Source organism: Girardinichthys multiradiatus, chromosome 4 (genome assembly GCF_021462225.1).
Source record: "Girardinichthys multiradiatus isolate DD_20200921_A chromosome 4, DD_fGirMul_XY1, whole genome shotgun sequence".
NCBI lineage: Eukaryota > Metazoa > Chordata > Actinopteri > Cyprinodontiformes > Goodeidae > Girardinichthys > Girardinichthys multiradiatus.
In genome coordinates, this window is record NC_061797.1 from 36,935,165 (window position 1) to 36,950,431 (window position 15,267).

The window sequence follows — 15,267 nt, forward strand, 5'->3', positions numbered from 1 at the left end:
ACGGGGAAGCTGGTACCTATCTCCAGCAGCCTATGGGCGAGAGGCAGGGTACATCCTGGACAGGTCGCCAATCCATCGCAGGGCAACACAGAGACATACAGGACAAACAACCATGTACACATTCATTCACACCTAAGGGCAATTTAGAAAGACCAATTTACCTAACAGTCATGATTTTTGGACTGTAGGAGGAAGCCGGAGTACCCGGTGAGAACCCAAGCATGCTTGGGGAGAACATGCAAACTCCATGCAGAAAGACCCCAGGACCTTCTTGCTGCAGGTCAGCAGTGCTACCAACTGCGCCACCGTGCAGCCCCAGTTATCAAACAATGCAAATTGCAAATTGCAACAATCACTCCTCTTGGACGAGCATGTTGGGACAGTTGTAGCAATCCCTCAGTGCACATGCACATAGCGACAGTAGAAAATGACATTGATAGGTGCGTTATTACATTATTTAGTTATGGTTATGTTTACCTTTTTGTTTAATTGTCTCAATGAAGGTAAGTTTAGCCTGGTAGTTTTGTATTTAAGTGCTGACTGTCACCTACCACCCTGTGCATGCAGAAGAATTTAATTAAAGGTTTAATCACAAAATAGCTTTCTAAAATTAATTATACACTGAATATGAGGGTATTAAACTAAACTGGATTTACCAAACTGAACTCAACATGACTTGAATTTTTTGTAAATTTGCCTGTCGCATACACAACCATTTTTGTGAAATGTATAAAGAAAAAAGTTAGAATTGTACATGTCTTGTATTTTTTCATCATCTCTAAACTAATGGTTTTGATCATGTGTTTTATTGTACAGTGAGCTACATTCAAGGTGCAGTTCTTAGAAATCAAAGTGCATAGTAGTAGAATAGCAAGGAAACATCTCAGGTTACCAATTAAAAACCAATAATCACATCACTTGCGTTTGTAAAACAATATCATGTGAAGCTGCATCCAGCTTAATACATTTTTATAAGAAAAAATGGTTGATTACTCCCATCCTGCTGTGTAGGCTCTAATGCTTCGCAGGCTAGATGTCCTTTTTACTTCTTGAGCCGACGAGAACAGTAACAAAAGTAAAGTTGCGCAGATTTAATATTTGTAACACAGCTTTAGTTTGAATAGTTTTACATTTATATAGTAAAGATACTGACCTGAGTTAGGCTTCCACGATCTGTGATATTTGGTGCCTAACTGACAAAAAGCTAAATTCATAAAAGACTCCACTTCTCATTGCAGAACTAAAGTATAAATATAAGTGCAGTATATAACAAAGATTCTCCACAGCAAGTACCATAGGGCAAGGAATGGTATATATTAAAATGAAATAGGTAACCATATAATTATTTAACTTTCTTTAACTTCCATGTGGGGACTTCAGAGTTTTAACAACAGAGCTCTGAGAATATACTGCTCTGTCAGGTCGGCACGTTGTGAGCATCAGAGTCTTCTTGTTTCGAAGGAGTCTTGTTGTCTTCATGTTCAGCTTTCCTGGGCATCCTGGGGCTAACAGCAGCTTTTCTGCTGGTTTGAGGGCTGGAAGAGCCGACAGCCTTCTTCCGCTGCAGTAAGGGGCTCTTGGAGCCTTTTGGCTTTGTTGGCGTGCTTAAAGAGTCCATGACCTTCAAAGATTTCAGCCCAAGTAGGCCACAGAAGTAGTTGCACTTGTGCTGCGAGACAAACTGATGAAAAACCTTGGGATTCCCTTCCACAGATAAACCCTGGTGCCTACAACACAAAGAACAAATAAATGCTACAGTGGTGGTTTGTGTAAATGCAAATTACCTGTAAAAAAAAAGGTTCCCAGAGTATAATTTGCAAAAACATTACACACATATATTTACCCTGTTGATTTGACTGAAACTCTGACATTTGTGATCTTAGTGTCAACACCTGTGAAATGAAAAAAAAACAAAACAGGCTTTATCTTTCTGTTGCTTGGTTAGCTTGTGTAGATGTGACAGATTTGACTAGGAAATTATTGCTACACAACATGATTTTATCAAAACACCAGACACATGCATCTCTATAGTGGGTGGATAAAAACATTACTAAGATCAATTTTGAAAATCATAAGATAATTTTTAATCCTAGTGAATAAACCTATAAAAACAGACTATATACATTCGTAGTTAATTTTACTAGGTACACCCGTTCAATTGCATGCTAACACTAATCATGAAGCGCCTGTTCACATAGCAGGAAATAGGTGAACATGGGTATCTGTACGTGGTGAAGACGACTTTCTGAAGTATAAACAAAGCATAAGAATGGGGGAAGAAAGGCGATTTAAGTGACTTTGAACAGGATTTGAGTGTTTTAGAAAGTGCTGATTAACTGGGATTTCTACCCACAACCATCTCACAGTTTTATAAAGAATGGTCTGAAAAAGACAAAATATCCAGTGACTTGATCTCAAAGTTCAGAGAAGGATGGGCAGACTGGTTCAACATGATAGAAAAGCAAAAGTAGCTCAAAAGAACACCTCTGAATGCACAACACATAAAACCCTGTGGGAGATGGGGTATTGCAACAGAAGAGCACACCACATGTGACTCATGCCTGCAAAGAACAGGAAACCAAGACTACAATTCACACAGGCTCACTAAAATATATACTATACTACCACAACGTTACCTAATCCAATGACTCTTGACGTCTGCTGCAGAATTCAGATGGTAGGGTCAGATTTTAGCATAAACAACATGAAAGCATGGATTGATCCACAGTTGCATCAGTAGTTTGGGCTGGTGCTGGTGGTGTAATGGTATGAAGGATATTTTTCAGGCTCACTTTGGGCCCCTAACTACCCATTGAGGATCTTTAAATGAGGCTCAATAAATACCACCATTTATCTGAGTATTGTTGCTGTCCTTCTTCTGATGGCTACTTCAAGCAGAATAATGCATTAAGTCACAAAACTGAGATTATCCCAAACTGATTTCTTGAACATGACATTGAGTGAATGTACTGCAATGGCCTCCACAGTCACAAGACTTCCATCCAATTAATGTGCAGCCAACAAATTGCATGATGCTATCATGTCAATTTGGACTAAAATCTCAAAGAAATTTGAACAAAGACACCTTTTTGAATATATCCCACAACGAGGCAGTACAGAGGCCAAAAATGGGTCCAACCCAGTACCAGCAAGGTGTACCTAACAAAGTGGCAGGTGAGTGTATGTAAAACTCAGCATACAATATTGACATTGAGTGTCAACTCACCTTCCAGGCGAGTGAGTAGTAAATTGCCAGTAGTCCACTGAAAAACCCAGTGCTGCAAGGCACAGCACTTCTGCTCTACTTCAGAACCAGTCTTTGTGTCTATTTTCCCTGCATTATCCAGGACAGAGTATTTCTTATAGACTCCAATCAGATCTGTTTCCACCGTGGCATAGGGGACAGAGTGTGCTGGTCTGTACATCAAGTACACTGGAATGACCCTGTAAAGCAAATAAGGGTGAAGAAGGCCAGAGTAGGAATAGTATTTAGGAAAGTTTGAGGACACCTGCTCTATCAGTGATGCTTTATTATCAAGACAAATATGCTGTTGCTCACTCCAGGGGGGGTCCAAAGTTTTCTATGACCCTCGCCTCCGCAGTGAAGATTTTGCAGTATTCCCGTGCCAAGTTCTGAATTCTACACTCCTGTATAGAAAACATAGGATCACAGCCAGTAAAAGATTTACTCAACCTCCTGCATCGTCTTTATTTAAGATTAAGTAGATTAGCACCACATTAATCCTGTGTGGGTGGCAGACATGACACCTGGCTTCCTTTTTTATGTCGAAATTCCTGGAATACTGGGTGACATTTCTAAATTTAGGATGATAAGGATAACTTGCAAAACTGAGCCTTTCAAAATACCTGTTTCATCATGTGCAGGTTCCTTTCAATGAGAGAGCTTTCCTCCTTGCCTCCATAGATGATAGGGCTGCGTACTTTAATTATACATGTGTTACCGGACTCGAAAACAGGCTCCAGACCGTAAATGACTTTAGCTCTCCAGGCTTTACGGGAACAGCCATATCCAATGCACGATTCTGTCATCATTATACGTCCAAAGAATTTGTTGCCCCAGTTGCCAGAATCAGCCAGCCCCTTGCTGAACATGAATGGGGTCATTTCAATTTCCTCCCCAACTGTATCAACAGTAGAGCAGTTAGAAAATTCAGAAAAAAACATCTAAACAAACTACCTAAACTTGATCTTACCACCAAGGTCCTCACGCAGAGACATTCCAGCCAATACTGCAAAGCAAGACAATTTAGATTAAACATGTGTTGTAGTAAGTAATAACTACAACAAAGAAATACTAAGTTTAATAGAATACATACCATCAGCACTAAGTAGAAGGTCTGTGGAGTCTGAGCCATATTCGTTGATTATTGAGCATCCGTAAACTCCCGAGTCTTTGCTTGACGCCTGAATAATGACAAGATTGACCTGGGTTTCATCCCCTGCACTGAAAAACAGACAACAAACAACCAATGATGTTTTTAAACCATTTGAAACGAAGATAATAGTAAAAACAAAAAGTATTTTTAACATATTTTGTTGAAGTTACCTTTTCTTAACCTGATCAATCTCCTGCTCATTTTTATACCACTTGATGCTTGAGTCACTGAGAACATTGAAGAACTGGCACCACAGTTTCAAGTGTCCTGAGCCATCAGCAAAGGTTTCACCCCTGATCTTACGGATAACCTGGGGAGCTGGAGAGGAACGTAACACAGACCACATGATGAAGCTCCCCCATTAGTTGGGCATGTTTGCAACATGCAAAATTTTGTTTTGCAAAGGTACGTGTTTAAACAGTCTATAAGTGACAGCAATTTTCCATCAAAACAGAGACTTGCAAGACAAAGAACCCCGCAAACGCATCTAAGTTCCATTTATCACCAATTACCCTATCATGCATGTTTCTGAAACATACAGAAGCTTTGCATGAAAATACATTTTGGACCATAGCAACATAATCTCATGACAAAATGTGTGAAAGCTTTAATCCATGAAAAATAGACCAATTTTACAAGAATTACTTTTTCTTTTTACTTAAAGCATACTCTTTCTAACTATGATGAGAAAATAAACTAAGAAATAAAATAATACCAAAAGGTATTAGTAGCACACTGACTAAAATGGCAACTAAACCCAAAATAATAAAAAAATACTTGTTGAACAGGAGTAAGCTCGCAGTAATGTAACATTGATACAAGCCAGTAGAAAGCAAAACATTGAAAATAGCCCTTACTCAATTACACAAACCTTGTGTGGTTAAAATACACTTTGCTATGAGACTGTTTTGACTGTAGTTTGGGGTGCAGACTGTTAATCATTGTGAGTTAAGTAGAGGGCATTTTTATTTGTTTACCTGTCAGCTAAGACAGGTGGAACTCATGAAAAACTATCAATTTTGTTTGTGGACACTTGCCAAATTCAGCAAATTCATTTTAGTTTAGAGACTGAATAAATGGATCTGCAGAAAGGTAAAAAAAATGTCTAAATGAGCCGTTTACTGGGTTGTGACCAACACTGTTCCTGCAATACATGTGGTTGCTGCTGCTAGTTCAGTGGCATTACCAAATCTCTTGGTGCACCATTACCTGAAGCCTGTTAATTATAATATGTGGGATACAGTTTTATCCCTCAGTGTAAAACAATAATTAACAGTAAAGATATGAGACCATATGTGTCTCAATGAGCAGATCTATTGTGCCATCTTATCTCTTGGAGCAACTAGTAACATAGAAGCATTTAAAAAAATGTGGTAATTTAATTGTCAGTTTTACCTTTGAATGGGTTATATTTGTCCTTCTCTGTAGGTTTCCCCTTAGCATGGATCTTCTCAGTGAGCAGCCGGCTTTGTGTTTGAGTTTCAGAAGCCATCTTCCTTCTGGTCAATAGTGGAGATTGCCTTTCTGCCACAGATGTTTGCTCTTCAGCGGGCTGCAGTAATGGTGACCTTCGCGAGAGGATTGGAGACACAGTGCTTGCTGAGAGCTTGCTGCTATGTACAGGTATCTCTCTTTTCTGGGTTTGGCTATTAGTGAGTGATGTTGACTCTTGAGCCTCCGCTGTTTTTGCTTTCAGTGTTGGGATTTTGCAACGTGCCCCAGAGGCTTGCTCTTGTGGAGTAGCAGAAGGAATTGGTGAAATAAAATACATTTTCTTTAACAGTGGACTGGACTCTGGAATTAAAATGTTAAAGGGGTCAGGCCCCAAACCTTTCTTAACCACTGAGTTCTCCTGCTCTGTAAGAAGAATGTCTTTGACTTGTGTAATTGTCCTAAATTCACAGTCCGACTGATGATACATTTGCAATTTTTGGGAAGAATTCATTATAGATTCCTCTATTTCTCCTATTTCCAATTTATTGTTGAGGTTTATTTGTGAAATAGATGCTGCCATGTTGGAGCCTTGAACAGTTCCATCTTTATTCTGCTCCATAGCTGTATCCTGTTCCTCTTGAATGTTATTCTTAATATGTGCTGCTGTAATTAGAGACCCAGATTCATGAGGACTAGTTCCAGGTGGCTTTGATATTGACTGAATTTCCTTAATAAATCCATCCTCTGGTGGTAAAGAAAGGGGACTGTCTTTTACATTTTCACTATTAGACCAAGAAACAACAGAGTAATCTTTTAATGGAGCCACGGTTTCCTGACTAGTGTCATGTAAAGTTCGAACAGTTGTTAAACTTTCCTTTGAAATAAAAATTTGTTCCTGTTCCTTTTCATTTAGCTGCACATAGTCCTTCATGAGTGCTTCCTTCTGGTTCGTGTGCGGTGCCCCGCCAGTGCTTGATTCAGTTTCATTCTTAGTCCTGAAAGTATTCACTTCTACTTTACTTTTTTGGGATTTATCTCTTTCTTCCTGACATACTCCTTTAGCCGTTATCACGGGATCCTGTGTTAACTTGGAGGGGACAGACATGGTGGAGACTGAATTGGTTTGTGTTAACTCCAGAGCCTTTATTTGAGACCTTAAAAGTTCAGCAATAGATATAACTTTGGATTCGGGTTTGTGAATTTTTGTGAATGTTATGATGTCTTTATGGGTATTTGTGTCTTCTGGAATTTGTTTTTGGGGAGAAGTCTCAAGTGGACCTGACTTCAAATCCTCACAATCTAAACTAGTGTTTTCTACCTCTCTTAATGTGGATTGACTCTTCTTAGTTTCAACAATAGGATATCCTGCAGGTTTGGCCCCAGAGTCTTTCTTTCCTACATCTTTGTTCTCTTCTGCATTAGTTTGGTTATGTAGACCAGTAGTTTCAGTCTTCATTTCCGGCATGTTCTCACTCGGGATCCCATTGAGAGCCTGTACCACTAACCTGCCTACATCACCAACCTCTAACTTCTCATCTTCTTGTATTTCTGTCCCTTCAAATGTTTTTGTAACTGTATCCACTTGGCTTTGTTGGGTGACAGACGAAACATTACTCTCTGGGATGCTTTCACCACGACCAAGGATTTCATGTGCTGACTTCTGTGGGTGAGTAAAAATGGCTGTACAGCTTCCATTTGATTTCCTGCAATCATCCGATGTATCCTGTGTTATTTTGTCAGGGCTTGGTTGAGGACCACTGGACAAAGGAGAGGTCAGGATGTCATCTCTCTTTTGTGGTGGCTCTGAGTATACGTTGTGTTGGTCAAGCGGTAGCTTAAGGCTGACAGGTGCATCATTCCAGTTCATGTCTGCGTTGGCCTCTGTAACCTTGGGATATAATACAAGCCGAAAATACTTATTCCCTTATCCCTGGCTATGCTGGACATGGATAAACACATGCAATTTTAAAAACAGCTACACAGCAACCAGCAACACAGAAGGAGAAGAATTTTAAGGAAAACTTTACGATTTATTCACTTTCAAGGGAGAGGTTAAGAAATTATTTAATATGTACTACGTCGGTCTATATTGTTAACCAATTTATGCTTAATTTAGCTCTATCATACTGATTCAGTCAATTCAAATGTTTTAGTTTTAGTTACATTGGAGCATTGTAACTAAAACGTGCTTTAGAATTCACAGTTTAAAATGAACATGTTTTGTTTTTTACTTCCGGATATTCGAGCAGCTATGAATTAGTATTATTTAAACATTAGCTTGGGATACTGATTTGTCCAGTACATGCATGTTTGTATAATCCTCATAAATGTTTTAGAGTTAGATTCCTTTTTAATGGGTTCTCTTAGTCTCAGTGTATCTTGAAGAGATCAGACCTAATAAAGTCTAAGATGCAAACTCTGAACAAACGTCAAGATTTATACCCTATTTTCACAGAAATTACATTTAATTCAAATCATGGGAATTGCAAATATCCACTCCTTCCATTCCTGCTTAGACTGACATCTAGAGGTCTATTTAAAAGGAAGGTTGCCATTTTAAATGTAAGATAGCTACAAAGGAATGTGAATTATTTGAAGTAGCTTTCTTGCCATGCAGTGTTTTATCTCAGCTCACTCTGCTATGTAGATGAGGTTGAGGCAGTTGCATAAGCAGTGTACTGTAGAAAGACAGGGAATAGTGCAAAGCAAAAATCATTCTTGCTAACTGATGATGACAACCTTTGTGTTTTGTTCATTTAGCTTGCGTTATTTCTTTTCATTTGGAAAAGAAAAGCTAAACATGTGGTTTTTTTTTTCTACATCCAACTGCAGCCAGCAAACTAACAGAAATTGCATGTAACCAAAAACTATAAAAACCTAATTTTAGCATTTCGAGACTTATAAAACTCATTGTGGTATGTTCTATGTCCACATCCTATATATTTAATACATCCAAACATTTTACATTAGTAATATTTTGACAAATTTAGTGTAGCTTTTTAAGAATTATTTCTACTAAGCTAACATATGATGATTACAAGTTATTTATGTATTTCATGCATTTAATCAATACAAAACTTAACAATATCTTTGGTATTTTTTGCAGCAGTAACTTTTGTTTTAGTATGAAGGTTGGGATTATGCAATTTTTCTATCATTATCTAAAGTATAATTTCATATTCTATCAGAAAAAAGCACAAAGCCAACCATCAGACTATGTTTTGTATCAATATAACTGCTCCAGCTGTCAACATGTGCGTCATTTAATGCTTATTACCCAGGACATGGCATGCATGTAAAAGCTATTAATATTTCCAGGATGCTTGTGTTGCCTATGGGGCCTGTGCTGGCAGTATAAGCCCAGCTGATCTCAAGCGAAAATGTTAACTCACCTCACTTGGCAGTGCTGGTTGAGACACAGACTCCTTTTTTTGGCAGGTGCTTGTCTCTTTCTCAGAAAGCAGACTTTCAGTCCGTTCACATGGGTATTGAGGCGAAACAGCCCTTATGCCACATGATGTATCTACTGGCTTACTGAAACCAGAGCCATTCAATGACGTGTATGACTTCACTTCAATATCCAAGGTTCTAATGTGTTCTTTTTTATCAATGTCCTCTTTCTTTATGCTTAGAAGTCCTGATTTGTTACTTGACTTGTTTTGTGTAGGCACAATGTCAGGAACTTGGTTCTGTCTCTCCAAACACTTTTCTATATCTTTGCCTTCATTCTTGTGCTTGGCTATTTTCTTGCCCTCATTTTCTGATACAGTAGGGCTAGGACATACTGCAAGAGAGGATTTTGATGTAGTGCCATTCTCCATTTCTAAAGACACAGTACTTTTATTAAACATGTTTCCATCCTTTGACAGGTTTTTAACACACACTGCTTCCTCTTTTAATAAAGTTCCACTTTTTCGTTTCATGTTTTCTGAGTTTGCGTTTGTCGATGATAAACTGACAATGTTTTCTACTTCCATGACCTCTTCTGAATTCCCATTGATTTGTACAATCTTTGTGCAGACTGGAGCTGCAAAAGAAGAAGAATCATCTTTCATCTTCCTTTCTCCAAACATTTCTGGTTTTGGATGTGTTGTACTGTCAGAAATTTTTATCTTCTTCATGACAAATGGAGATTTTGGTTGATGAGAGAAGAAGACTTTATGATCTGGGTTGTACATGTATATTCCACTCTTATTGCTGGGGTCATTGTTTATTTGTCCCTTTGTTTCCACAGACACTGATTCATTTGTGTCTGAGGCTGGATTTTTAGAAACCTCCTTCACAGTGCCCTTCTGTAACCTACACTCAGTTTTTATACCCTTTGCCTCATTGTCTTCATCCTCTATGGGGCTTGGCGTGCTGACAAAGGTCTCCTTTGTTGAGCGCCGTTTCCTCTGTGTTCGGTCTGGGCTAATGGTTCGCAGTGGCTTCAGGTTTTCTTTTTCTTGTGTTTCTCTACATTTGTTTTCAACTTTGTGTTTAAGCTTGGCAAAGTAACGCTGGTGGATCTTGAACTCGTTCATTTCGCCAACCTCAAGGATGCCTGAGCAGGACACAATTCCCTTACTGTTGATGGCAGACGCCTGGTAGATTGCTGCATCATCCACAGTGCAACTGCAGATTTTATAAAATCACATGAAGAAGTTTTATTATAATCAACATCAAAGGTAGACATGTTAAATATGGGAGTTTGGTTCAATAAGGTCAATTTGATGTATGTACTTTGTGGAGGATTGGGGGTGCTAAGGGTACATGTCACATAAGTCATCTACAAAAAAACACTGATAGGTTTGTTTTAAACTGCTAAAGTCAACAAACACAGACAGTGCCCGTCTGACTAGCTGACTAGCTTCCACAACTCTGAAAAATGGTATTTACATTTTCAACAAGCTTGTGGAAACATGACATCTGTCTACTACAAGTAAGGTAACTGTTACCTATAATAACAGAAAATCTAGAAATCTAGACTAACCTTTTAAGTTGCTACATCCTTCAGCCCCCACTTCCCATGGTAATGTATGGGGCTTAATAAGGGCCATAATGCTTTATTTGAAAAACGAAAGTTGAAAGAGAATGGCCAGTTTTAATCTTAAATTCTAAAAAACAAAAATGTATTTAAAATAAAAATATTGGAGCTCTGTTCTGTATGAATGAAGTTTCAATCATCTCTGTGGTATTTTGGGTTTTTACATAAATCTTTTATTCTTGGCATTCACTTTCAACTTTTTTAGTTTCAACATCTATTTTTAAATAAACAAACCTTGTGTTTATTTCTTCATGTGAAATCTTTTGACCTCAGCAGTATTCTAAATGAACAAGTGTTGTCAGATGTTTAACAGAGTTTTTGAAAACAAGTACTTGTATATGTGCAGGGAGTTATTTTGTCCATTGTGGAATATTTCGTATTTAGGCAGCCCGCAGTATCTATCCAACTGTTTGTCATCCTTATACCAGGTAACTTGAGGGACAGGGTGTCCTGAGAAAAAGAGACAAAAAGCACATTCAGGTTTCAGAATTTCTGAATAAGAAATTATCTGCTGTTTCAATGGTATTAAGCTCAATGTGTATTACTCAAGCTATTGCATTCTTTCTCTGTTTGCTTACATCACAAACAGCTGAAACGGAATCTGGGAAGCGGTGTTTACCTGTAACCACACAGGTGAACTTTACGTTGCAGTTTTCAGACACAGCTTTTGATCTCAAAGTAGTCACAAAAGAGGGCTGCATTTCTTCAGCTAACTGTGCCATCACACTGCAAAGTGTGCTCCTGTGCAAGAAATGGGAAACTGCTCAGTAATTATGTTTCTATATTTGTTTTCAGACTAAGGAGCCAAAATGAATGCCTAGACAATTAGACCAAATCACAAATGACAAAACACACTGACGTCAAATCAAATGAATAAAAACGAGAAATTAAAATACAAAGTGTGTCATTTTAAGACCTCATTAATTCACATTGTTTTCATCAAATTCATCAATTAAACTAGCAAAGCTCAGAGACAACGTTTGATTAAAAATTTTTTCAACATCCCTAAAAAGGGTTGAAATGTCAGTGTTGTAACATGCCTATAATTTCACATAAAGGATGAGAGATGAAAAAGACTCTCATTGCAGGGAAGAAAATGAAGACAATATTTTGCCATATTTATTTTCTGTACCTGTTTTATTCTCCCGCGACCCACTATGGAAGAAGCGGTATAGAAAATGACTGACAGACTGTTTTATTCTACAGTATTTAGGGTTGTGGGTGGCCTGAGCCTTTCACACCTGCCATCAGACAAGAGATCAACCCGGAGCAGTTTATCAGTCCAACACAAACACTCATGGATAAACTCACTCCCACAGTTAAATTACCAGTGAGCCTTAAATTTAAGTACATCTCAAACAATTAGAATATGATTAAAATGTTTTGTTTAGTAATGTAGGTCCAAGAGGGAAACTTATTCATTATTTAGATTAATTCCATAATGATTCATATTTTAAGTGTTTATTTCTGTTATTTTTTTTAATTAGTATGGCTTTCAGCTTATGAAAACCCCAAAACTATGTTTCTCAAAAAATGTAATCTTACATAAAACTAATAAAGGATTTTTAAAACAGCAGTTTCATGATATGGTCTACACAATCATAAGAAAGCTGAGTTGGTAGTTGTCCAGCAGACAGTCACTGACACTCTCCACGAGAGGAAGCTACAAAAAGTTATTTGTAAAGAAGCTGGCTGTCCACAGAGTTATTTATCTAAGTATAAAATAGAAAGTTGAGGGAAAGGACAAACTGCATTACAAAAGGTGCACAAGCACTAGACTGAAAAGGCATGGACTACAGTCAGTACTTCAGAAGCAGTCACACAGAGATCGGTCTTTGACCTGTCTGTATAGTTGTCACATTTTCTGTGTTTTGTCACTGCTGGACCAGACGTGTCTTAGGCTGAGGAATAAAAGTTGTCTTTTCACATAAAGCTAAAATTTGCTTTTCATTTGGAAATCAAGGTCTCAGATTCTGAAGGAAGAGTGGAGGGAAACAGAAATATAGTCCAGTGTGAAGTTTCCACACTCAGTAATGGTTTGGCGAGCCATGTGATCTACTGGTGTTGGTCCACTGTGTTTAATCAAGTACAAAGTCATCGCAGCCATGGACCAGCATATTTTAGAGCACTTCATCTTCCCTTTGCTGAAAAGCTTTTTGTAGATGCTGATTTAATTTGATAATAAGACCTGGCACCAGTCCACACTGCTATAAGTATCAATACGTGCTTTAATGGTTATGGTATCTCTGTGCAAGCAAGACTCACCTGACCTGAACCCTGCAGAGAATCTATGGAGTATTGAAGATGAGAGACACCAGACCTAAGATGCAGATGAGCTGATGACTAAAGCAACCCAGGCTTCTATTACACCTCAGCAGAGTCGCAATCTGCACCCCTCCATTTACACTGGTGTAGTAATTCATGCAAATGGAGTCCTGACCAAGTGTTAAGTGCATATACTGTGCATTACATGGACACACCTCTCAGGAGCCCTACTTGTGTTTATTAAAAATATTTTTTTGATTGGTCCTATGTAATATTCTAATTTACTGAGATGCACCTATAGTAGATGTTTTTCAGACTGTGTGAGGAAATCAGAGTACCCATCATAGGTTCAACATGCAAACTCCTCATGAAAAAAATAAAAGATCTTCTTGCTTGTTAGGTAAAATTGCGGACCCTCACACCTCCCTGAACCCTTTACAGAAAGCAGTAGTTATTAATCCAAAGTGTTACATATGGCATTGCATCTTGATACTGCACTGAGTGACAAGCTGCGCTTTCTGTGAGAGAACCAGTCAGTCAATTTGACATAAATTACTGAAAATAAAAATAGCAGATCTAGAATCTTAGTCACTATTGCTATGTGGACATTCAGAAGATGCATCTCCTACAAACAATATTCTAATAAAATAATACCTCCTTTTTAATAGTCTTTACATATTAAACTTTACAAATTGCCTAGAAGTAGCTACAAGTAGCATATTAACAATTATTAGTGAAGGAAAAGGGCTAAACATTTTTCTTAATCTTTAATTGCAACAAACATAAACATAAAAATCTATAGACAAACATAAAGCAGAACTCCACTGGTGTAAGCAGCAAATCTTTCCATGCAGAAGCTGTTGCGGATGCCAGAAATTGGGCCTATGGTACATAACTGAGATCCTTAACTACATTTTCAGATTATTTAAACTGTGAGTGACCATGGCATCTGGAAGAAAGTGCTGACTTCATTTTAGGACAATCCTAAATTATGGATGCATTAGCTGATCTGAACAGAAATACTTTGCCAGTCATACATCACTGTGAGCTTGTCAAGAATCTGTACCTGTTTTCTGGCCTCACATTGGAGAGGTAGCTGCAGCCACTGGACCGGCTTCTCCCACTGACATCATTCCCATTGCTGGAACATCCGTTCCCAAAAGACGAACGTGCCATTGTCCTCCGTGAAGCCATTTTGTATTACAAAAAATGATGTTCAAAAAGAAAAAGATTCTCCAGGATAGGCTTTGGAGTTTAATCCATCACCTTCCAGCTTCCCAAAGAGATCAACTCAACCTTGTGAATGATAAAAAAAGAAAAGAAATTAAACATCGAAAATATGACCCCAAATAAACCAGAGCAGGTTGCGTTAAATTTGAAAATGAATCAACATAAAAAAAGATCCTGTTGTCCGCTATTAAAACCTGATAATCCTCATGAGATTCTCTGTGGAATAATACCATATGTGCTCTACACATTTGCTCCCTTTGCTACTGACACTAAAGGTTTTGTACTGTATATTATTTAGTAACTCACCATTCAGAACTGTCATTTCCTCCTTTGACAGATACTCCACAGCACTGACTTAAGGAGCTGCAATTTTCAATCAAACACGAGCATGCATAGCCTTCAGGACTATTTATAGTCGGCCTGCAAATAGGCACAAGAGCAGAACACACTTACTCAAACCCAGGTCAATGAAGAAAAAAACATCAGCAACAAAAATTAAATAGCAAATCTTGTACTGAAAGTTCAATATGGAAAAAAATCAGTCCTTTCAAAACCATTAAGGGTATCATAGATCAAATGCTTTGTCACCCTAACTTGGTAGTACCTGAAAAAGGAAAACAGGATCTAAAATGTATGTAAACTAGTTTTTTTCTCTCTTTTCCAATGGTAGTGAATGACTTGTACTCAGGAAAACTTGTGTGGATAGTCCTTAGGTGTAAATACATTTTAAAAGTAGGAAACAATCACCCAAGCTTGTCATTACAAAATTACTTAAATTATTTTTTAAAAGTCAGAAATTCAGTGGTTTCTGGTGCCCTTTAAAAGTTGAAGAATACATGTTTATTATAAATAACAGAGGATAGAGAGAGCCTACCATGTTTTGCAGCTTGCATTGTCCAGTGGATGACAATTGCA

At 38.0% G+C, this 15,267-nt stretch overlaps 1 protein-coding gene across 1 annotated transcript; it reads right to left on the reverse strand.

The window, feature by feature from the left end:
- Positions 1 to 224: 224 nt before the first annotated feature.
- LOC124866687 (titin homolog) lies at positions 225 to 15,267 on the reverse strand. The gene is made up of 15 exons (XM_047362581.1): positions 15,227 to 15,267; positions 14,659 to 14,772; positions 14,189 to 14,418; positions 11,477 to 11,598; positions 11,190 to 11,307; positions 9,224 to 10,445; positions 5,793 to 7,719; positions 4,568 to 4,715; positions 4,338 to 4,465; positions 4,215 to 4,250; positions 3,868 to 4,142; positions 3,560 to 3,648; positions 3,227 to 3,444; positions 1,844 to 1,892; positions 225 to 1,727 (listed from the first exon to the last, which is right to left on the reverse strand). Exons 3-15 carry the CDS (start codon positions 14,314 to 14,316, stop codon positions 1,418 to 1,420), a joined length of 4,770 nt encoding a protein of 1,589 aa, XP_047218537.1. The 5' UTR covers positions 14,317 to 14,418; positions 14,659 to 14,772; positions 15,227 to 15,267; the 3' UTR covers positions 225 to 1,417.